General features: G+C 32.6%; 1 protein-coding gene across 1 annotated transcript; it reads left to right on the top strand.

Moving 5' to 3' along the window:
- The first annotated feature begins 3,523 nt into the window (after nt 1-3,523).
- On the top strand, nt 3,524-26,709 carry LOC127735570 (acetylcholine receptor subunit alpha-like). Its single transcript, XM_052245809.1, has 5 exons — nt 3,524-3,856; nt 14,940-14,984; nt 16,062-16,171; nt 17,501-18,476; nt 26,150-26,709. The coding sequence occupies exons 1-5, from the start codon at nt 3,653-3,655 to the stop codon at nt 26,333-26,335; spliced, it is 1,521 nt and encodes a 506-aa protein (XP_052101769.1). The 5' UTR covers nt 3,524-3,652; the 3' UTR covers nt 26,336-26,709.

Raw genomic sequence — 26,709 nt, forward strand, 5'->3', positions numbered from 1 at the left:
AGGCAAAAAAGCTAAAAACGCCAAAAATTGATAAAAATCGTCATTAAAGAGCAAGAACTCCAAATACGAGTCGACTAACGATTTCAATCATGATTGACTTATTTGTAGATATTGCCTAAAGTTTCGATCGATCTATTATAGTTTTTAAGATATTAGGCAAAACGCAAAAAAATGGTAAAAATTGTCATTAATGCCCAATAACTCTAATAAGGAGTCGTCTGACCATTTCGACCATTTGACTTATTTGTAGATCTCGTCTTGCTGATCATTTTTGATATTTAAAATTTATTATAGGAATCAAGATAATAGGAAAAAATGAAAAAAAATAATAAAATTCGTCAGTTAAGGCCAATAACTCATATAAGAAGTTGTCTGATTGTTTTGACATAATTATAGGTAGAGCTCAACATTTCTAACATTTCTGCCCCTGTCTGATTTTCTATATTTATAAGGGTTTTCAAAATGATAGACAAAACATGCATTTTATCCCATATGTTCTATTGTTACATGTAGCCATGTCGGTCATCTTGGTTGGTAAGCCGGGTCATCGGACACATTTTGTTAATTAGATACCCCAGTGATGATTGTGGCCAAGTTTAGTTGAATTTAGCTCAGTAGTTTTTAGAGGAAAAGATCTCAGATTTTTGTAGCAGTTAACGGACGACGACTGTACGACGACGGATGACGGACCAGGTGAGCTTTAAAGGGAGAAGTCCATAAAACCTGACAAAATATAACGCTCGACTTTATCAACCAACGAATGGAAAACAACTGTGACATATTTCTGACTTGGTACAGCAAATTTCTGAAGAAAATGGTGGGTTAAATCTGTTTGTATAGCTAGCTAAACCTTCCACTTGTATGACAGTTGTTAACACGTGTCTCTATTTCAGTCTATTGATAGCCATCAAAGGGTGATGCCGCAGTTATATAGCATTACAGTCAAACGATATAAAAACTTCGTCCGGACTTTCTATTAGACATTGCATGTATTGAGTCATACAACTTTATCTTTATAAAAAAGGAGATATGGTATGATTGCCAATGAGACAACTTTGCAACTTTGCACCAGAAACCAAATATCCGTCCGTCTTTTTTCAATCAAAAGTTGATTACGTCATTGATTGAAGTATTAAAAAAAAACTATCGTATAGTTGATTAATTCCACTATATTTTTATGTCTTCGCCGTTTTGCGATCGGATCATTTGATTAACCCTCGTTCGTCTGTTTGTACGTCAGAAGTTCCTTAGTCGAATGTTATATCAGAAATAATTTCCTTGGTAGGCAAAAATGGGTTCCGGATCTACAACTCCGTAAGGTAACTGATTAAAAGTGTGCTTTGATGGATACTCATATTTTTAGGAAACGCTGTTTGGATTGATGAAACAAAGCCCCCTTTCGTTTTTGACAGGTTAAAATTTACTTATGTCGCGGCAGTTATTGCGCACGATAAACATATGATGAAGGGAGCATCATCTGTGTCCCATTTACACATTCTTTTTTCTTTGATTATAAAAGATGATTGGTTGTCTCTATGGCGTTTCATTGATACCTGTATGTTCTTTTTTTCTTTGATTATAAAAGATGATTGGTTGTCTCTATGGCGTTTCATTGATATCTGTATGTTCTTTTTTCATACACAATATACATGTCTAAAAATAAAAATTGTAACACATCCGTAATAACATTGAAAGGTGGCAAAGACAAGAACAAGCAAACCACACAAAATACATTAACATACAAAACCAAACGCACGATAAAACATAAACTAAATCGTAGAACTTCAGGAGTTATGACTTCATGGTTGAAAAAAGATTTATGAGTTTGTTATCTTTATTCTCTCAAATTCAAAAGTTTTAAATGAAGTCTCAGTTTAAAAAAAAATTGTCAGATTGCACAATTTTGCGTCTTTCAAGAAAAAAAAAACGGGATGGGCAAAGCCATACTAGGTAACGATAATTTATCCTATTTTACCAATTAGAGAAGGTATTCGTATATTGACCTTTTACGTGTAACGTCTCTATGAAATATGTTTTTCCATTGGATAGCCGAGGTAGCGATTATGCAGAGTTGTCCTGCATGTATTTTTACGTCCTAAAGTCAGCTGAACAATGTAAGAACTGCATTTTCACACAACAAATTGATGCATCATCGCCTGAACTTTGTCCAACTAAATGAAAGAAATGTTAAAATATTATAAAGAAATATTGCTACCGTTTTCACGCCTTGTGGAAATCCTCCTCAGACAAATTTCAGCGGTCTTTTATGTCTCTGTTTTTATATCATGCTTTTCATTTAGTATAAGATGAAAAGGCATTTGCTAATTTTCTTTCTGATTGACAAATGAAATGATACATGTGCATACCAAATTATTCTTATTTTAATCATATGAGCAGTCAAAGCAAAATTATCTGGTTATTTAGTGTAGAAAATGTTGAGTTACTTAAAATAATATGTAATTTTATATACAAACATCTTCCTTAGTGAAGATTAGTTAAAGGAAATCTATGTGTGTATATACATTTGATTGGACATAGAAAATTATGTTCATCTGAATATCACAAACATACTAGCCGATTAAAAAAAAAAATAATAATTGTTAAGATATATTATTTATTCAAATGTTCTCTTATATCCTTGAGGCATCGTCCCCTGGTATCAACTGCATTCAAGTTACCTATGATGCTTCCTTGTTTGCTTTTGATACAGGTAGGAATGAGACATTTACACACATTTTACATGCCTATGGCCCATAAGGTATCGCCCCCTGGTGTCAGCTGCCTTTAGGAAACCATAATGCTTTCCTATTTGCTGCTGACACAGGATGAGTCATGGACGTGTTTAATTTCTACTTTCTTTTTGGCTAATTATTATATATTTAATTGATCCAACTTTTTGTGTACTATACATATGTGGATATCTATTTTTCTTTTTTTCTTTTTGGGCTGCTTGTTTGTTATCTATATCAACCACACTTGCAATAAAATGCATTAGTATTAAAAAAAAACAACATACTATAGATTCTTTATCTACGTATTCTTTAAGAACTTGAATAGTTCTCGTTTAATTTTTTTTTTTTTTTTTTTATCTCATTGTTTGTATTGTATTATGAAAAATTATTGATGTTGTAATGTTTATGCCCTTTGGGGCCCATAATTGGAAATAAAATATCTTATCTTATCTTATATAGATTTTTTTTCTGTCGAGATTTACTTTTATTCGTGATTTAAAATGACTGAACATTAGATCTTCATTATCCGATTTTTAGACATTTGACATAATAAAAATCTGTTAATTAAATATTGAAACTAACACTTAAAGTATTATTCTTTGTCGTTATTCTCCTTTCACCTCATATCCAAAATATTTTTTAAACTTCTTCTAATATTTACTTAAGAGTATTTATTAAATCGAAATCGGAAGAAAATTGTTAATATAACTTCAATATAATATTGAACATAACACACTTATTTTTTATCGACTCTCTTATTATTACTACTATCTACCAGATTATTCCACCAGATGGCGCAGGACGACTTCACTAATCAACTAACTTGGCATAGTATTCATCACGCTGTATACAATAATGTAACAGCCGTGTAACATTTCAAAACAGATCAATTTCTCTGCATTGTGTACATTTCATAGAATATGACGGATGTTTCGTTTTTATTTCATTTAAATCTTCTTTGCATTTTTATTGTCCGTGTAAGCTATGGAAGTGATGATGCCAGAAGACTGTATTACGACCTTTTGAAGGGACGAAAGTACAACAAGTTGATACGTCCCGTAGGAAACAGTTCAGATAAACTCACAGTAAGAATGGGGATCCGATTGTCACAGTTGATAGATATTGTAAGTACTCATAAAAATTATAATTCATTAAATTTTTTGAATATTTGCAATTTGTTTTAGTTCTCAATTTTTATGACATTTTATAATTTATAGATTTTTTATGAGTTATTTTCATATCTTATCTTATCACATGTACGCCATGTATTTCTCAGTTTAATTAAGTATTGTTAGCATAGAAAATATAAAACCATCTATTAAAACGTGTCCCCTCAACGTCAACTGGGTTGTTTTTTTTTATATTGAGCGTTAGTATTGATGTCACGTGCAACAGTCGTTTAAACATGTTTAACCTCGCCACATTCTATATATGCCTGTCGCAAGTCAGGAGCCTGTAGTTGAGTGATTGTACGTCGTTGGTTCATGATTTCTGTCATATTTGTTTTTCGTAAATTGTTTTGATATAAAGTTGTCCGTTAGTTTTTTTTTTCAATTGAATTGTTTCATATTTGTCATGTCGGTGCCTTTTATAGCCGACTATACGGTATGGCTTTTTCTCATTGTTGAAGACCGTACGGTTGCCTATAATTGCTTACATCCACTTCATTCGAACTTTCTGGTTCAAAAAGGTAGAGGGTTTTGTATGGCAAATCTGGTTGAGCCTTGCCACATGATATGTTAATGTGTATGTCCTAAATAAAGAATCTAGTTCGTAGATGCCATCACCCCCCCCCCCCCCCTTTTTTTTTTGGGGGGGGGGGTCTTTGTTGAGAGATTGGTGTTGGTGACAGGTTCCGATATAAACATTACGAAACTTATTTTTGAATCTTTGAACTATGACCACTGCTACATGTATATCAACCTCTTGTCCTTCAGACCTGCCTTTATAGCATGCACTTTAACTTTAACACGAGTTTACTACCGAAGCTATATGGACCTATCCGTCTTTTAGAAACAATTTGTTTAGTTCTTAATGAAACAATTGAACCGTTTTGGTACAGCTTTCCAAATATAAAAATCCGAATACATTTGATTCCTGAAACGGATGACCTCTCGTTTAACTGTTCTATGTTGACTATTTTTGGTCGTTTTACGTACTTGCTCCTCAAACTTTTGGACTCTAACATGGCGGGTGGAGACCATTCAAGGAACACGTGCGAACTTAAATCTGTATCGTACATTTATGAGTTATCCTTTATCCACGGTTGAGGTTTTTCACATGAATTCTCTCAAGACGGAGTTAAACTGATTGGTGTATCCAATTTACACCATGATTATTGTGGTAAATGCAAAGTGATGGCTTTCAAAATTTAGGAAGGAGGTATTTCAGCAATTTAACCTTATGTCATGGTTAAGCATGATGATGAGGATGATGGATGGCTGCTTAACGTCAAGCAGCAAATTGATATTCATATTCAGGAAGAGAACATGTTAATTTAATATGAAATTTAGCTCTGCTTTGTACTAAACCGACACGCTGAGCCGGATTTTTAACGTGATAGTTCACAAGGTAACAGTCTGCAGGAAGACTTGTCACCTTACCCGGACACATTATTCTGACTCCAAGCTAAACAGTCTTTGATCTTACTCCTTAATGCCGCGTGCTTAGCGGAGAAGCAGAAAAAATACCAATTTTAAAGTCTTTGGTATAACCCGGCCGGGGTTCGAACCCACAACCTCCCGCACACGAGGCGAACACGCTACCACAAGACCACCGAGGCTGTGGGATAAGCATGATAAGTGCGGAATATACAAATAAATTCAATTGCATTATAATGCGTGAACATAAAATGCGCTTAATCTTAGTGAAATTGTTATCAAGAAAAATATCAAAATTAATACTTTCAAAATTGTCAAATGAGAAATGTTGAAGAAGAGTAGCTTTTGAAACAAAATAGGGAACTATCATGTATATGACTATCAAGTTTTGAAAACCTCTACACACTTAAACTGCTGTCAGATCTGGAAATAAAAACTTAGTGTTACCTCAAAAAAATCAAACAGCATAAACTGTATATTAAATGTAAAATGAAATTTTACAGACAGCACAAGTATTTTGAAAACAGATTATTTCCATCAATTACTTTTTTGTTTGTTTGTTTATTTGTGTACCATCATTTTTTTGTTGCTTTTACACTATATTGTAGGTCTACTTTTCATTTCTAATGTTATAATATTTAGTTTTTATTTTTCAAAGTAGGACTTTTTTTTTTGCGTGTGACCATGACAAAATCCCTAGTGAAATGCACGGACCTCATTAATGTCAATACGTCCTATTGTTTTGTTCGGAATAAATGAATGCATGTACTTGTATCCATATACCATATTATTAGTACCATCAACCTTATATTTTCAATTGATTTTATGTCATAAACTTCGATTTTGTGTTACCTTCTTATTCAAATATTTATTTAAGATTTAAATACTTCTTTGTAAAATTGTTTTAATTAGATTTTGTCCTTTGGATTTTCTGAGAATGTCTTCCAGCAGTCTCAAGTCGATAATAGATTGCACTTTATCTGTAAAATATAACATTAAAATGTAGACTTTCTCTTTATCTACAAAATGTAACATTTAAATGTAGACTTTCACTTTATCTGTAATATATAACATTAGAATGTAGACTTTCATAAATGCTTGCAAAACATTTTGTATACACATAGGAATGCCTTAAATAGGAATAGATAAGATATAGGGTATATTTTTTAGACCGTCAAAATACAATTTAAGGAAAAAAAGCCAACACAAGTTTTTCAACGATTGAAAAGTTTCCATATCATTTGTCAAGCTATAGATTTCCTGAGTTTCAACAATTTGTTCATGAATTTAAACGTGTTTTGGACAAGTAAGCCAACTTGTTATGAGTTTATTCACATATTCTGTATTTTCCTTCCCAAATGTCCTGTATGCAATAATGCAACAAATTATAGATTACGGTAGGTCGCGTATATATCATCCACCATCTTGGCGTGTAAAATAGCAGAACACAATAGTTTAATAAAATGTGCAAATGTGCAAATTTTGTAAAAGGAATGCAGTTCATTTGAAAGACTTCATTTTGATGAAGACAATATATGTTTTTATCTTATTATCAGGACTGTTATCAAAAATACAGAACATTTTTTGTACAATTAGTTTTTCAACTTTGCCATTTAAGTGGAGATTACTTAGATAACCCAACTTTCATAAAGGAATATGTAGTAAATTTACTTATATAGAATTTGTATTGTAGCAGGAATACAATTCTTTATATTTTCTGAAAGCCCATTACAATTAGAGCTATCTTCTCATATTTATTCTTAATTATATCGTTTAGTTTTCTTTCTATATGCGCTTTTGAAGATAAAAGACCGTAAAACAATTTCACTGTTTTATTCATTACTGTTTTCAGGCCCTTGCTCATCCCCCTTTTGTCCGCAATGTGTGCTGTTATTTAAGTCCACGCATAGCAGTAAAGCTAAAGTCCACATTACCCAGAAATCCAAGTCCGACAACTAGAACCAAGAAGACCATTTCTGACACTAGCACACACAAAAAAAAAGCTTTTTGACCCATACATTTTGGTAAATAGACTTTTTTTAACGAAAACATAAATGTTAATTAGAATAATTCTTAATATTTAATTAACCTACAGGCCCCTGTAGTTTTAACAACCTCACATGCACAGGGGAAAATCTAATGAGTTTAAACTCCCATAGTTTTACCAAAAAAATAGTTTTGCCCTATAATCTGTCCGTCTGTCTGTGCAAGTGTCCACTTCAGAACTTTTGTATGCCTTGTGGTATTTTTCCTACCGCCATAAGTTGTGTCTTGAATAAGGTTGTAATATCTGTCTATAAAACCAAGGTCACACACTTGTTTAAACCTTTAACATCAATTATTTCACATCTGCTGTTTTAACCAATTAAAATTTGAACAAAGGTCCTAAATTTACATATGTAGTTCAACTTTTAATTCCCATATTTAGATATAAAATGTCGTATCCGATTAAAAACTTCATAAAGAACATTATTAATGCTTGATAACATTGTTGCCCATCACCAGAGGGTGTGTTGGGAATAAGGTTGGAATGACTGCCTACAAGGTCAAATCATTTCTTTGTAGAAGATGAATAAAAAAGAAAAGTTATCATTTTGTGAGCTTTGCTCTCAGTACTTCTAGTTATATATCGATTTGTGTACAGTTTAAAACATAACTGAATGTTGTTATTATTATTATTATTTATTTTTGTGTATTGAAATTCCGTACTTAAAGGCAATTTTTGTCACCACATAAGACCTGTCTTCTTTCACTGTTCACTACGATGCAGTATAAAATCTAATCAAAAGTACAGCGGTCAATATTAGAGGGCAATATTTATACTCTTACATGAAAACTAATATGAGTTTGCTTTAAATAACTGTGATACGAATTCGTTTGCCTTTTTACTTGAGCACATGATCTATTTCCGTATTGATTTTTATTATAGGCTCTACAATATGCTATTTGTAATTCCACTGATCGAGATTGAAAAAAGGGATTGAGTACTTACAAACTTTTTTTTCTCTACTATTTGTTATTATGCCTGTCACAAGTCAGTTATTTTTTTTTCCGTTATTTCTTGGTGTTTTATTCTTGAATGAACTAGGTGTTGATAGCAGGCCATGGGTATATTTTGTCGTAAATTCATTCACAAATTATCTAGATTTCGACCGATTAAGAGCTTCGCATAGAAACTGATCTTTTGATTGGGTCCGTATGTTGATCTGAAGATGTCTTTCGTTGTTCTTTGGTGCTGTCTCGTTGAAAGAAACGTCACATCTCATTTTACTCCTTTATGATAAAATTTCATCCAAATTGTCTATTTTAAAATTAATCATGTATTATTTTTTTTTGACAAATGTCAGTTTTAATATCATGTGAATTGAGGACCAAAACTCTCTAAACATTTTCATGCGTTGTTGATAATTGTGCGTAAAAACTAAATAAATTAAACGAATATGGTAATTATGTTCTTATTCTAAAATTAATTGGTGGGATTTTTTCTAATTTTTCAGTGATTGTTGGTGTGTAGTTCAGTATCGAGAACGTGGAACCATCTACTGTGGTCTTCCATATTATTCTGTACATATCAAGATTGGGAATATCCAAATATGTTGTCTTATTTATATTACTCTTTACCTTACTAACTTGGTGACCATTGTTTGCAATAAAAGTCGTGAATAGTACATAAATACTTATAGTAGAATAGACAAACCGATTAAAATTTTAATTTTGCCTATCAATATTGAAATAAAACAAATAAATCAAAATCAAAATAAATTACTGACTTATTTAATTAATTAATAAGTACTTAATCAACCAATCTTTACAACACTATGAAAACCAAAAGTAAAATAATGCAAAATAAGTAATTCTATGTACAGTCAATCATCCGAATTCTTTGAATATATGAACACACTATGTATATAATCTTAAATGATAAACATTTGGTTTAAACCTACACTAATCTATATTACACGAAGGAGTATAATACAAACTAATGAAACATTTATTAGAGTGTTTACTTGTAATGATACAATTTTCATAAAATGACAGCGATATATTGTTGTAAAACATTATTGTATAATAATTTCGACTTGGAGTTATGAAAATATCAATTAACAAGTCAAACCAATCTATAGGGATTAGAATCAATCTATTTGATTCATGTAATATAGTCAATTGAATAATTAGTTAAAGCTGGTTCTGTGACATTTTGTTAGTTATAGGGTACTAGGACTGTTTTTCAATTTTCAACATCACACTTTTTAAACGCTTGAACGTTGAATATCAACTGGATACATATATTAGGAATAAAGCGGAGAACAAGTTCGAAATAGTTAAATTATAATTGAAAAAAATAATTTAGATGAAAATTCCATAAGATACAATCCTATACATTGGTAATAGATGTCTTTTGGTTTGTGTCGTTGGGTTTCTATCTCATTAGCGTATAACCCACGGTATCTTCATTTAATAGGACATCTCTAAAATTTCATAAAACTACACAGTTATTGATATAGGACATCTATATATCATATAACAGCACTGTTGTTGCTATTCTTGCTGGAATGGTTTCTGTGATGAAATAAAGAGCTTAACCTCAATGCAAACCCAGCTTTTATATATTTAAAGAATTACAAAATTTATATCATATCTAGGGTCGAATTGAGTACGACAGGTTCAAATAAAATGGTGAGAAAATTCCATTTTATCTGAACGTCAAATCACTCGAGTAGCAACTATTTGGAGTTGTCCGTAGGCAATTTGCTTTAAGCCTTGCTTCAAGACTTAATGGTACACGTTAATGAGAGTAAATCCACTGTTTAATTGCATAATCAAAACGTCATTTAGAGGGAAATATACAGTTTTCCAAAGCGGACAATAAGCCAAGCTCAAAATCGTTTTGAGTATAATTGTTCTTGTCTTTGAAATACATGAAATATTAGAAAATGGAAATTCCGTCAACAACCCAACAATCAATCAACGTTCCTAGCAAGCTTAGAAATGTATCCGGAGCAAAGTATTATAAGATGAATTTGTCCAATGATCATACCCACATACCCATCATTCAGAATGAAGATTTACTTGAACATTTCATTCATATACCCACGTCATAACAGCAAAGTTTTATGGAAAAGGCGGTCATACCTTCTTCTGTATTGATAATTTCCATTCGTGGGTGATAAGTTTTTCTTTATTTAAAAAGTTTTTTTTAATTTGTTTGATATTGACTGTTTTAGCCTTTTAGGTACTACTTATGGCGTCACTAACAAAGTTTTAGCTCATAAACTATTACAGTAAGGTTATGAGGAGAAACGATTAAAAATATCACAGTTCTACTTCCCCTTTCAAGATTTATTTCATCGTTACAGATAAAATAAAAGAGACATGCTTATTCAGTTACGTTCGCGTGTTAACTATTATCCATGTGACATTTACCCATGTTTTGTCGTGTTCTTGGTTTGGAACTTTGGCTACTGAGTATTGTTTTGCAGCTGTATGACGGGCGATGCATGCAAAGCAGAAAACACTTCCTCTGTCGACGCACCTGTCTAACTACTTTGGAATTAATACGATTCCTATCATTATTAACTGCTTGTACCTCGATTGATAAAGGTATAATCTCTTTTTATTTTACATCGGCGGTAAAGACTTTTCTAAACGCTAGAAAGTATTCACAAAACGGTAACGTTAAGGATTTCGATATTATTGGGAGGGGATAAAGGTTATGACATGTAATCTCGTCCTTTAACTCCCACACTTAGCATAAAGTCCGAACACAGGAGTTTACATATCTATAAACTCCGTAAAATAACATTTGATATTTATAATGCAAATGAAATGCACTAAAATTTATGACAAGATATAAATTTTCACCCACACTTATTTATGAATTACGTTTATGTAGGAGTAGATAGTATTAGGTTGCCCTGACTTTTACAAATGAAATAAGACTCTAACATACAATATTGGAATTAATAATTGATATTTTTATGAGAGAATAATAAAGGCAGTTTTAACAGCCAGCTATTTTTAGTAAATTTGAATCATATTAGAAGTTATGCAGTCAACATTAAAATTATAGTCTGCTGGTTATTGCAAAATTCAAGTTTAAATTAGCTGTCCTTATCTTTTTTTAATCAAGAATACATTTGCGAAACATTCAAATTTACAAAACTTCGAGCCTTTCAAATCTCAAATTCCACCTAATTGCAAACCGTGGTCTAATCAGAGATATGAACGAGAAGACATAAAAGGTATAAGTCAACAAGACAGTAACCCAACAACACAAAAACCATATGCTATATACTTTGAGATACTTATGATTTAAAAGCTCTCTTCATTTTTACTTTATATTTTTGTGTTACTGTTTAAACAACATTAGGAAAAGGTGGGCGAAATTGATTTTTTGGCTTGCATTGTTAAATTACTGTATAAACATCCTATGGATTCAGTTCTATTCATATACTTTCTGGTTTTGATCCTCTTAAATGTTATATAAACTTGTCTTTCCAAACTTTTTGTCGCGAGCGTACCTAGATACATCATGTCATGATTGTCTTCCAAAACTTTTGGTCGCGAGCGTACCTACACGAAGATACATCATACCTTGATTGTTTTCCCAAACTTTTGGTCACGAGTCTACTTAGATACATCATGCTATGACAGTCTTCTCAAACTTTTGGCCACCGGTCTACCTAGGTACATCATGTTATGATTATCTTCTCAAATTTTGGTCGCGAGCGTACCTACATGTTGATACATCATGCCTTGGTTGTCTTCTCAAACTTTTGGTCGCGAGCATACCTAGGAACGTCTACCTAGGCACATAATGTCATGATTGTCTTTCTAAACTTTTGGTCACGAGTCTACCTATGTACATCATGTCATGGTATTTCCCCAAACGTTTGGTCACGCGTCTACCTATGTACACCATACAATGATTGTCTTCCCATCTTCCCATACTTTTGGTTACAAGTCTACCTAGGTACATCATGCCATGACTGTCTTCCCAAACATTTGGTGACAGTCTACCTTGGTACACCATTCCATGATTGTCTACCCAAACATTTGATCGCGAGCGTACCTACATGTAGATACATCATGCCTTGTTTGTCGTACCAAACTTTTGGTCGCGAGTCTACCTAGATACATAATGTCATGACATTCTTCTCAAACTTTTGGTCACGAGTCTACCTACGTACATCATGTCATGATTGTCTTCTCGAAATTTTGGTCGCGAGAGTACCTACATGTAGATGCATCATGCCTTTATTGTCTTCCCAAACTTTTGGTCACGAGTCTACCTAGGTTCATCATGTCATGATTGTCTTCTCAAACTTTTGGTCACGAGTCTACCTAGGTTCATCATGTCATGATTGTCTTCTCAAACTTTAGGTCACATGTCTACCTAGGTGCATCATGTCATGATTGTCTTCCCAAACTTTTGGTCACAAGTCTACCTAGATACATCATGTCATGATTGTCTTTTCAAACTTGTGGTCACGAGTCTCCCTATGTTCATCATGTCATGATTGTCTTCTTAAACTTTTGGTCGCGAGCGTACCTAGGTACGTCTACTTATGTTCATAATGTCATGATATTTCCCCTGACGTTTGGTCACGCGTCTACCTATGTACACCATGTCATGATTGTCTTGCAATATTTTTGGTCACAGGTCCATCTAGGTACATCATGTTATGGTTGTCTTCCCAAACTTTTGTTCACGAGTCTACCTAGGTACACCATTTCATGATTGTCTTCCCAGACTTTCGGTCGCGAGCGTACCTAGATACACCATGCCATGATTGTCTTCCCAGACTTTAAGTCACAAGTCTAACTAGGTACACCATTCCATGATTGTCTACCCAAACTTTTGGTCACTAATCTACTTAGGTACATCATGTCAGGATTGTCTTCCCAAACTTTTGGTCACGAGTCTACCTAGGTACACCATGCCATGGATGTCTTCGCAAACGTTTGGTCACGAGGTTACCTAGGTACATCAAGCCATGATTGTCTCACCAAACGTTTGGTCGCGAGCGTACATATGCCTGATAAGTTATAATTAGGAAACACGTATCATTTTTACTGCAATCAGTTCATACACAAACATATTAACACGTGTCTGCTATGTTTACGCCAATTCCTATTATTATATCTAACAACAAAATTGTATTTATCCATTTCTTTTACAAAGTATAACACTTCAGTCAAAGTCATATGCTTTTTATTTTTGAAGGCGGTGAAATAATTAATTCTTACACCTAATGTTTATCAATTAATCAACTAATTACCAGACAAACATTTGTAGGCAATTAGTTAATAAATTACGTTTACTTAGTAATGAATATCAACGCAGATATGTTTCTCTTACAATATACAAAGTCTTAATAGATTCTTTGATTCGCTGCAATGTAATTAATAATAGTTTTCCTTGGTGATTATTAATAAAACAGCTGGCGTGAGGAATGCACATCGTTCATAGTAATTCTGACGTCTGTTGTTATTTTATTATCCACTTGTATGAGTTTTTGCACGGTTTTGGGGTTACGTGAATTAATTTCATCTATAACTGTACTGTACATAATTTATTAATTTTACCTAACCGAGTTTTATTAGGTTCTTTTTTTCCTACAATGAGTTAGAATCGCACTGATGATCACAATCTAAGATCTTTGAATTCTTATCAATCTCATAACAAGTATTACTACGGGCTAAATGCCTTATTTTCAAATTAGTAGCAAATTTGAATACACAAATTAGCTGTCTTTGACTTTTGTAACAAATCTATATTTCAGTATTATACTTCTCTTGTCAGACTATATAGTCCTTTTACAAGACGTCTCATTGACGTTTATCCCAGCTCTCCTTTTATTCTCATAAATATAGTTTGTTGGTGTAATGAATTTATAAATCCATCGCTACGTCTCTGGGTTTTGGGACGCAAAAGCCGTGATTAAGCTTGTCTTGCATGTCGAATAAATCTTCCAACAATTATATTTGCAGCCAGTTTCAATATTTTAACTGTATAGAATTCAAGAGTAAAGGTTGATCAAGTGATAAGCTTAGGGTTATTTAATTGTTTTGCTGATATTTAATAACGGTCTTTTAAGTCCCTTTTGTCATATAGCTCCGCATGTTTAAGGTATTTACACATGTTGACTTTACAATGTTTGGGTTTTGGTCGTTTCTGATGAAGGTAAATCCAGAAAAGCGCTTCAGACGAATGACATATATAAAACGTTATTTTCGTTTTAATTAAATTGCCTTTTGATTTTTTGTGACATTTAGTTGTTGACCATTTGAAGTAAACCCCCTTATCCTTTCATTCACAGTTAACTAGTGTGTTTACACTTATTTTCTGTTCTTATTCTTATTTTTTTTTGTCCCACATCTGAAATGATAATTTCGTGGTAATATGTGATAAATCCTAATTTTACAATACACATCTTGACCGCAAAAAGCTTTAATCCTTTTCAATAATGTCAAGGACGCTTATTTCGACCTTCCTCCGAAACCAAGTTGAAAGTATTCCGTTAATAAGGTTATCTGACCTTTCTTATACATGTTTTAATGAATAATACAGATATATACAACAGAAAAATATTTTCTTTTTCAGGATGAAAAGAATCAGATAATGACGACGAATGTATGGCTTCGACAGGTACGTCAATAAGATATTTTACTGATATACGATGCCCTCAATAGTATTCATCGTAGTGCTGCGTGAGCCGCATAGAAAGTGTTTTAGCTATTGTCCCGTTACACCATCTGTTCAACACATATAGCCTGTTGTTGACGTATTATGTTTAAAACATTTATAAAAGAAACATCTTTTCTTTGATGTATCAACAGCCTTACAATATTTATCCACCAGTACCTGACATGATATAAACAACTGAAGGTCGTCAGTATCTGTAATCGAAACAATATTTAAAGTAAATAAAAAATACGTAAAAAACGAATAAAATATTAATCTTATCTTAATTATTACTTGAAGGCGATAGCAAATATAAGTGTTCGATAAAATTATATCATTATTGGTCTACTCTTCGATGCGTAATTCATAAAGTTGCACAATCTTTCATCCGTTTTTCATATTTTGCATCTAATTAATTTCAGTATATTTCTGCGTTTTTTGTAGTTGTAGTTGTAATTCTTGGTTATGCCTTGTTAATAGTTGTTCATAATTTTTGGATTTTCTTGTTCGTTTTCCTCGACACTTTTCTGGGTTTTTTTCCTGTTCGAAAGGGTAAAAAATACTTTATTCAGTAATTGATATTTATGCTTGTCTCTGCTGCTTACTCAAAAGGAGTGGTCCGATATTAAACTTAAATGGGAACCTAAAGAATATGGCGGTGTCAAACGTTTGTACGTGCCTTCACAGGAAATATGGCTACCGGATATAGTGTTATATAATAAGTGAGTAAAATATGTTGTTTTATAGACCACTCAGTTGACGTTGTGATTTTGTGACTGCACTCACCTATTTTTAATTGGTGCATTCGATTAATAGGTTCATCGGTTTAATTCTAAAAGAACAAAAAGGGGAGCAGTTGCAGTTTAAATATTGCAAACTTGTTTTTATTTTATTTTCAATTTACATATCTAAAAAAGATCAATCGTTGTTCTCCATTTTATTGACTTGATTTTAGTGCTAGGGTGATCTCGAATGTGCCAATTATCTTTGGTTTTTTAGCTGAGCACTGTGTTATATGTTGTGCCACTTTTCTCCATTAAGGAATGGTATGACCGAAGTCTCACGTGGAACCCATCAGAATATGATAATTTATCAGTTTTAGAGGTTCCAATTCAAGACATATGGAATCCTGATATTGTCTTATATAATAAGTAAGTATTTGCAACTATTTATAAAGACAGATGAAAACTTTCAAAGATTCATGTATTTATTTACTTCTGAATGGCATCTCAGTTTTAGTATTTTTAATGTACAATCATTCTAGTTTTTTATTTAATAGTATTCTTTTATTGCACTTAAAAAAAAAGGAAAATGTGAGTCTTATATTTATTATTTCTGATTATATACCTATATGGAGTTATTTCCTTCCAGAACCATAGGTCTTTCCTTTGAAGAAACAACCTGGACGATACCAAGTTTCAATGATATATGCTTCTAGGCATAAAATGATGACCTGTGTAAGGTCATAATTTACACTGATTACAATACAAACTACAATTAGTTAAAATCATCTAATTCATTTGTAAGTTATCGTGTGTTGTTGCAAATTGGGGTTTTACTGTACAAATTTTCATCTTTAATAGTCTTTAAAAGTTTTAGGCAGAAACAATCCTTTCCTCCGTTTATTAGACTGAAATACAAAAAAAAAAACCCAACAAAAACCAAAAACTATTGCGTTAACTCGCAATTCAACTTTCGAAACACATGATGTGAAGTTTTGTTCATTTATCGCTACAATCAAAGAACATTATGTGAGATAAATTAGATAATGCAAAACTATTCATAACTCTATTAAAACAAGCCAAATTTCATAACATTCGCGTGTATGATTAAATAAAGAGCAAAAATAGCAAATCTATTTGCTTCACACTGTATCGGAACTTTGGATGCTTGTTTTTTGTGTTTTGACAAAAGTAATACATTTTGACGGTATAAAAGTCAGATAATGCATATTTTAAGGTTTGTCGTATAACACACCTTGGGGTGTCAGGATTGCCTAAAAGAAAGAAATGTGAATTAAGATGCTTCACATTCTTAGATTAAATTAAATTAAATTCTTGAATAATAAGATATAACTTTACTCAAATATCTTTGATATGATTGTTCTTGTATTAATTGTATTACCTATTTTTCAGGTTAGACTATTTTATCATGAATAGAAAGCACAAGGCAATTCTCGTCAGTCCTTTTTCTCTGAAATTCCTTAGATTTCTATTTGAATCAACTAAAAGGAATTTCATTGAAAACTTATTTTTATTTAGTTGAACCACTGTTTTGTTATGACCCTTATATCTATGATCTTACGCTCATACATTGGATTGGGAAGATTCTGTTATTTGTACTTATTTTGGCTACCTTTAGAAATAAAATCCAAGACTTTATGTAATTCGAAATCATTAAAGAATACATGAATGGCTAGCTCCACTTGCATAAATTATTTAAGGACCACGAAAGTATTAAATGAATCATTGGCTTTTCAGTGCAGATGGTAATTATGAGGTCACGCTTATGACTAAAGCAACACTTCATCCGGACGGAAAAGTAGTTTGGGAACCACCAGCAATTTATAAAAGCTCATGTATAATCGACGTAGAGTTCTTCCCCTTTGATGTCCAAACTTGTGACATGAGATTTGGTTCATGGACTTACGATGGAAACCAAGTGGACTTAATTCATATCTGTTCAAAAGACGAATCCTCCACAGCTGAAATAGAAAAAGGTGTTGATATGAGACAATTTTATCAAAGCGTAGAATGGGATATTTTAGAAACTACTGCAAAGAAAAACTATAGAGATGATGTGTGTTGTGCAGAACCGGATATTACGTTTAATATAACCATGCGTAGAAAGACACTATTCCACACAGTTACCCTTATTATTCCTTGTGTTGCCATTTCTTTCCTAACCGTTTTAGTTTTTTATTTACCATCGGATAGTGGCGAGAAAATTACCTTGTGCATTTCTATTCTCCTTTCATTAACTGTGTTTTTTCTTCTTTTGGCCGAGATTATTCCACCGTCCATAGTAGTACCATTAATAGGGAAATATTTATTATTTACCATGATTTTAGTAACTTTATCTATTCTTGTGACTGTTATTGTTTTGAATGTTCACTTCCGGTCTCCATATACACATACAATGGCGCCTTGGGTTAGGCGTTTATTTCTTGGTATATTACCAAGACTCTTGTATATGAGGCGTCCAAGACCAGACAAAGAATTAAAAACTGATAAACCAAAGCATTGTAATGGCCTGCCTCCAAGTAAAACATGCAGAGAAATATTACAACATAACTTTAACCTACAAAGAGGATTCTTACAAGCAAGCAGAGAAGCTGTTTCGAGCGACGAATCTGGATTACACTTTCGTCGACCAGTTCCACAAGCTGTTAGGGATGCTGTAGAGAGTGTTTGTTTCATCGCTGACCATCTGAAGAAATCAGACAGAGAAAACTCGGTAAGTGTTGAAATTATTTGTTAGGAATGTGTTTATCTGTAAATATCCATAAAACAAATCACAGGCGAGAAATTGGGAGTTAACAGATGGTTAACTCATAAATCTATTTAGAACATAAAAATCTAGTTAAAAAAACCGAGGGTTTCACAGAAACTTCATGAGGTGTCTGGTTTTTTATAAGGTTTTGTTTGGATTCTAAGGTATGTAAGTACAAAAAAACAGGTCGGTCGTTAGGGTGCACGATTAATACCAATTGGATTTCCGACTAGCCCTAACTCGACAATGATATTTTTTTATTACGAATCCTCATTGGTTTACAACAGTAGGATCAGTTGTTGTTTCAATCACATTTTCTAAAACGAATTATAAGGTTACCATGAACAAGATCTATAACACTTTCATTTTCACACTTCTTTTCAAGATCAACAGAACGGTATGATTAAACTGATTATCAATCAGAAACTATCATCTTTGAAGCGTTTCTTCAAATTAAAGATAAAAAAGTGATAATTAGGGCTAGACATCAATATTTTGCCTACAAAACAACACATTTATCAAGTGTATAAAACAACAGCTACGTCAGGGTCATCAATGACGAATAAGCTCTAACTCCGTTAGAAACTGTTAATAGATTGATACAAACGACGACGATGTAACAGCAAAATTGAAATAGGAAAGCATATGAAAACAAAACGATAACCAAAGAAGAGATCCAGACTTGTAATTTTGAATTTATGGATTGATTGGAAAGGTTTTGTTTATCAGGATGACTATATGATATTAAAACAGAGAAGGATTTATCGTCATTGCAAATAAAAAAGTATAATGACATGAAAACAATACATCTGGAATAACATTTCTCTATTATGTAATTCTTTTAATGCATGTTTCCCCCTTTATTCGAGTAAAACGCTATTAAGTAGAACGGTGATTGTAGAACATGTATACCGATGATTACATTTCATTTTATCAATTACCTTATTGGTGTAGTTTCCTGGATTAAAATTACACACGTTCTTGTGATATCATTATAATGTAGATAATGGTGCTTTTTCTTGCATGTTGTTTCAACTTGTACTATTGCATAATACTATATGTCAACGGCATTGCTGGAGGATATATGTCACTACTCAAGAAGGGGAAGTTAACCATAGGGAAAACGAAACCAAATACATGTGGACAATTAAACTAAAGTTAAAAAAATCAAAAACTTACCTACTTGTACCGAGTGTTGATTTGTTGATTTGATATCAATATCAAAGCGTACAAATACTATAACTATTCCTAACCTGTTAAAGCAATATTTGAAGGTCTTTTTAAACCATTATCAGTAGGTTAATTTATAAAACTACTGTTGACGTCGTTAACTTATTGATCCTTTGTACTAACTTATTCTGAAAAGTTATCAATTTTAAACTAGTAAAATAAGGCGACAGTAGTCAACCGATGTTCAGATCTTTTATATCAGTTAAGAAGTTTAATCAAGGTAACAATACAAAACTGGGGGAATCGTATGAACTCCAAAATGAGCGCGACCGGGCGCCTCGACATTGTGGATATACTTATGATATAGTTATTTCTTTGAATATAGTATTCATCGGTATACATTGATTTTGTTTTTAAGAAATTAAAACATTACTAAAAATGTAGGGCTAAACAGTTATGTGCACTTTTGGTACTAGATCCTGTTGATACTTATATTTTGGCGTTGCGCAAGACCATGCTTTTGTCGGACTATTAATGACGTCTTTGCACTTAATCTATTGGATGTGTACTGATTGGTTCCTAAGTCTTGGAAGCATGAATTATTTATTTATTGTAATTATCTTTGACCTAGCTTTCTGAAACTGCGAGTACTCTTAGATTTTTATGACCCCGCAATAAAGTTGTCGGGGCCATATAGTTTTACCCTTGTCCGTCATTCTGTCATTCTGTCATTCCGTTATTCCGTCATTCCGCAACAAACCATTATACGGACCTTTTTTCTAAACGCCTGCAGATATTGGGCTGATTTTTGGATGTGAGTTAACCCTGATGAGTGAGAGATCAAGTTTAAGTTTCGTTCCGCTCCGCTAATTTTGCCGAAATTACGGGCTTTGGAATTTGATAAATTGTTGAAAATCACAGTTATACGGACTTTTTTTCTAAACGCCTTTAGATATTGGGCTGATTTTTGGTATGTGAGTTAACCATGATGAGTTACAGATCAAATTAAAGTTTAGTTCCGCTCCGCTGATTTTGGTCAAATTAAAGTTTAGTTCCGCTCCGCTGATTTTGGTCAAATTAAAGTTTAGTTCCGCTCCGCTGATTTTTGCCAAAATTAAGGGCTTTTGACTTTGATAAATTGTTGAAAATCACAGTTATACGGACTTTTTTTCTAAACGCCTTTAGATATTGGGCTAATTTTTGGTATGCAAGTTAACCATGATGAGTTACAGATCAAGTTTAAGTTTATTTCTGCTCCGCCGATTTTGGCCGAAATTAAGGGTTTTGAAAATTGTTGAAAATCACAGTTATACGGACTTTTTTTCTATACGCCTTCAGATTTTGCGCTGATTTTTGATATGTGAGACTGCCATGATGAGGTACAGATCAAGTTTATGTTTCGTTCCGCTTTGCTGATTTTCATGTCGTTTCAACACATCTTGTTAGATCTGCAGTACATCCACTTCCTGTTTGCTGATAGTTTGAAATTTAATTACTCATTGATCAAGGAAATTTTTCATCAAACTAGTATTGGTCTTGAGAGCTTGATACTATCCATGCATGTTTGTGTCCACATGTGTTGTTGAAATTGCAGATTTTCCAACTTTTTGAGACGGGGCCATTCGTGTCGTTCTGACACATCTGTTTTTTTTTTTTTTTTTTTTTTATTTTTGTTAAGGTTTTTAGTGCATACTGTCGATATGATGAGTCAAATCCAAGGCTTTGTTAGCTGATTTCTTATAAGTTGGTTCTTCGGTCGTGCTGTTACGCCACTGTCCCACGTTAGGGAGAATGTTGAAGGATCTCGACATGTTCATCTCCGCATCATTATTTATGTGCATGTCTAATGCCAGGAACCTGCAATTCCGTTGTTGTTCTTGGTAGCTGTCTTTATAAGTTTTGTGCTTGTTGTTTTTACCATAAATCAAGCCATTGAGTTTCTCTTTTGGATTGTTTCAGATTTTGTCATGCCGGGACCTTTGATAGCGTTCTTTACGATATGAAATTTTTTGAATGTCATACGGTGCCCTTAAGTTGTTAACATACTCGTCCTTTGTTCTCTGTTAGATAATTTTCTCATTGACAAGCATACCATGTCTTTGTTTAACAAGGTGTAACCAACCATTTTCTTCGGGAAATGCCTATACCAAGTAAGGAATATGACAGTTGTTTTTCACTCGTCTCTTCATATATATATATATATATATATATATGTATATCACATGAACAAAAATCTTAAATGAATGTTTTAAGTTATTCCTTACATTTTTAGGGAGGTGTCAAAATCTTTTCGTAACAAATAATATTTTGTAGATAATGGGATCGGAACATAAGTATTTCCGATAAGAGTATTTATGATGAGTCTTACGACATTAAAAGTTAACAAAAAACAAATGCAATAATAATCTCATTCCTTACCATAGTTAATCGTCAAGTGTGAAAGAGGTAGCCAGCCGTTTACGCCTGAATTTATTCCACAACACGATCATATCCAAAAAAATCATTAAAATTTTACTCAACTTCGTAGTAACACAGCCTAATGAGTGTACTTTTAGGTTTTATCAACATTATGGATCATCAAATTATAATCACATAAGATAGCCAAAGACAGCGGTTTTAACAAATATTGGTAATTTTTGTGTACTTGTCTCCAAATGTGATAAGAAGGACATCGTTAGCAAATCTAAAATCCTGTTTGAAGTAAAGCTATGTATTGTCATTCAAATACACATGTATTCATTTTAGTTTGCGACGTCATTCAACTTCAACATGTAATACTTGAATAGCAAATTTGATCATATTGAAATATCTAAGATTGTTTTAAATATGTTTTAAGAATATGACGTAGACTCTTTAATTTCAACTATTAGGTGTATTAGGGGAAATAGACCCTTTATCGTTGGATTTGTTTTTGGAACATCCGTTACCTTAGTAATTTTAGGGCAAATTTGATATCACGTTTGGTAACTTTTGCATTATGGTCAAATATGAGTTTATCCTGCCTGCGGCTTTTAATTTTCAACTTTAACACTTTTTCAGTAAACGGATGTTGTTTTAAAAGAAATTAAAGGCTGTAGTAATAAAAATTAAGGATTTTGCTAAGTTATCACGTTAGACTTACGTTCGTTAAATGGCAAGACGGAATTTTGAATTAAAGACAAGCTGTGAAAAATCTAAAGGAAAACAAATCTGCATTGTCATTTTAAAAGAAGATTAGAATTTAGCTATTTCCGACTTTATTTTGTCAGTAAATATTTTCAATATTTGTAAAAACAGTTTGAACATGCCTTTAAATCTTAAAATTCATATGATCTTGGAATTTCATATTTTTAAGCTGAACAAGACAAACTCTTTCTTATTACATTAACATTTAGATAAAAATCAAATGCAACCACTTACAAGGTTCCTGATTTGTGAGGCATGTAAACATGTGCCTTGGTTCAATTATTATTTTTTAACCCAATTCTACTCAGGTAATGGAAGAAAAAAGTACAGAAAGGACCAAACAATTAAAACTGATTTTTATAAAGTGCTCATTTCACTAATTTTAAGAAAAGACACATAAATGGACGGTACGAACGAAACAAAAATCAAAACCTGCAGTTAAAGTGTTGTTGACTCTTGACGTTAATTCCTATTGTAATGCTGATTGTGTCAGCCAATATTATATATTTGGGGACAAATGACCATAATTGAATGATGTCTGTAGTGATGGAACTACTGCTTAAGATAGCATTGTTTATCAAGAAAATCGCACGCATTTTTCATTTGCAACCTAGAATCTGTAATGCTTTCAGAAATATAGACGCCGCTGAGCTTGCTTCATATAAATCGTTTATCAAACAGAGGGACCAAAGATAATAATTGCACTAGCAGTAATTCTACATAATTTGCATGTATATGACAACTATTTCTGTACTGGAAAATAAAGATGACTTTGGTTATAATAAAACATTCAATATTATAAGATTTCCGATAATAACCCTTGTATGAAAAAGGAACATAGTGTCGTGATTATTTTGACTTAATAATACATCTACAGACCTTTTTCCATTAGTTTTATTTATATGATTCAGTACGACAAATGATGGTATTTCATACCAAAGATAAAATTGTCCGATGTCTATAAAACAACAACTGCTGTTATCACTTTATGACAAAAGATCGGCCGTTAAAGTGTATTTATTTATATAGAATACTAATAATCAATCCTAATGGGTCCTCTACCTCTGTAAAAACTCATCAATGATACCAGGCTTTTAATTTGGTACATTCAAATAAAAACGGTTAGAATGCCAAATCAGATACGGATATAAAAAGCATTAAAAATACAAATTCGAAAAGTTGTGCCAAAAACGACTAAGGCAATCTATATATGGTGTTAGCAAAACCTTAGCGTTTTGAATAACTCAACAATTTAATAAACAATAAATTAACAGAAAATTGTAAAACCTTGGTGCCTTCATTTCTTGTTAACCCCTTTAGCATAGATTTTAATGAACAAATTAACAAAATGTTTTACCATGAGAACTAAACTCTATGCTGGGTTGTTTTATTAAGTTAACGCTGACATGTTTGTCGTGTAATCTCCAATATGAAATTTGTCATGCATAATCAATTTTTAACTTGGAGTTTCAGAAATTGTGTTATGATTTTTTGTTCATCAATGGGAACAATTATGGCAACGACGTTTGACTGACACAAGAAATGTGTGTGAGTAGATGGATTGGGTCTGCATTCATAGTATTTTGTAGAGCTTACAATGTATAACTCTTTTTGACAATGTTGAAATGGTTCGTTAACGCAATGAGAATGTTTAAATCTTCTAACTTTTTGCTCTATATTCAATGTAAGGGAGTTGAGTATTACAACTTAGAATTCTTGGATGTATCATGTTGTGACTATTTCTCAATATATGTTGCAAAAGCAGTTCCAAGCTCATTCTCTTATATCCTAAATCCATAAAAGGAATTGGGTTCGTAAGGTATTTCCATGTGTTGATATTCCACTGTACAATGTTGCTTATATATTAAGTTGTATGGCGTTTTATAGGTTTGACGTTCAGATTAAGCGGGAGGTTAATATGAAAATAAAAGAATCTACATCAGATTGAACTTTCTAAAACAAAATAGGATAGGTATGTTACTTGTGAGGTCCTGATAGTTTTGTAACCTGTACGGATCAAAATCATCAGAATACTCAGTTAGATTCACAGATGCCCTTAAATATCAGCTGCTGATCACAATAAAGAGCCGCTTTGAACGAAAGATCTGCGTCATATGTTAATCTTTCCTCGATATTGACACAGTTGGGCGACTTCAAACTAGAATCTATGACGTATGTTATGATTTAAATATTCCACTCGTCATGTTCCCACTTCTCTACAATAATATACCCTCTGTCCCATCGTATGACGTTTACATATATTAATTGATATGATGCGCTCGTGCATATTCTTGAAGGGATGTACTAGTACTCCTTACACAAAAACTGCTCCAACGGAGTTATGAGGGACAACCACTGAAGAAGACACCACCACGAATCGGTTGACCGATACGATATATCTGCATCTCAACTCATCAGCTACATAAGTTTGAAGTCTTAGCTCTTTCGATACCAGAATATACGTTTAATCTGTAATTCTACCGACTGTGTACCCGGTCTCACTCCTTTTGGAGTTAATATGCGCTTTCCACAGTTATGTTTTGTACCTTGATTTGTCTTCTTAATCGATTTATGAGATTTGAACATCGGTTAACTACTGTTGCCTTAATTTACCCTTATGTTGAAAAAGACCTTGTAATTTGAATATCGTTTTGTTATCAGTAGTGAATTATCTATTCCAAAACATTTGGTTTGGCGTTTTTCAATATGACCGTGATAACGTTGTGTCAAACTTAGAACTGGATTTTCCTGAAAGTTGTACAGTACTAAAAAAAAAATATGAATAATTCAGTAAATAACGGAACATTTTAGCTACAAAATGGTATAGATGTTGACGCGAAGAATTACAATACAACAAAATGAGATCATTTTTGTTTTATTTTGCCTTAAAACTGTATACCATACATATGTATACCTATAAACGTACCAGGATTAATGCAATTTACTAAGTAGATTTTATATTAATATTCTAGCAGATATTACCGCATTTGATTCTCACCTATCAAATTGTCAAACATACGGGAATTGTTTTGGTATTCACTGCTCTTCGACGTCGTTATTGATTCGGCACTCCAACTGTTTTGATTCGAACACCACTGATGAATAATTTGTAGTCGAAACGCGCGTCAAGTGTTATAAAATTATTAGCTTGGTAACTTCTTTTTTTTTAAATATCAATTGAAAAACAGTAACAGAGATAGGTCTTATAAATTTAAAAGACTTATCGTCAGTCTTTAGATGTTTAGTTCGCAACAATATTGTTCCAAAATTATGCATTAAGTATTACAAACGTACCATTTCAGATAAAAGAAGATTGGAAATATGTTGCCATGGTGATCGATAGACTATTTTTGTGGATATTTACTACTGCTTGTGTTGTTGGAACTTTTGGTATCATACTTCAAGCACCAACAATATACAGTGACGTACAGGCGATAACACCATTAGATCTGGCCGATGCCAGCTGTCTGGTTAACATGCAAACCTAGACATTATGAAAGCTAGTTAAAACTAGTTGTCTCTTTAATATGCAGCATTAAAAGGTATGGGATTCTTCTCACGTTATGGCGATTAAGAAGCACCTTAACATTTTATAGAGACATCGAATTTAGAGATATCCTACTGGTACAAAAGAAAGACCTAATCTGAAGGTATATCAGTGATAAAGTACTTTGTGTCTAGCGACCAAAATATTATTTTGCTATCATGAATGTTCATACAGAAATAAACTAAAAGCTAAAACATAGATAGAATATAAAACAATTTCACAAACAAATCGTGTTTCTAAATGAACATTTGGAAAATAAATTGCAAAGCTAATTGTATCAATATGGACCTTAAAGAACTACCATTTACAGCAAAA

The sequence above is a fragment of the Mytilus californianus genome, unplaced genomic scaffold (genome assembly GCF_021869535.1).
Source record: "Mytilus californianus isolate M0D057914Y unplaced genomic scaffold, xbMytCali1.0.p SCAF_3, whole genome shotgun sequence".
NCBI classification, from domain to species: Eukaryota; Metazoa; Mollusca; class Bivalvia; order Mytilida; family Mytilidae; genus Mytilus; species Mytilus californianus.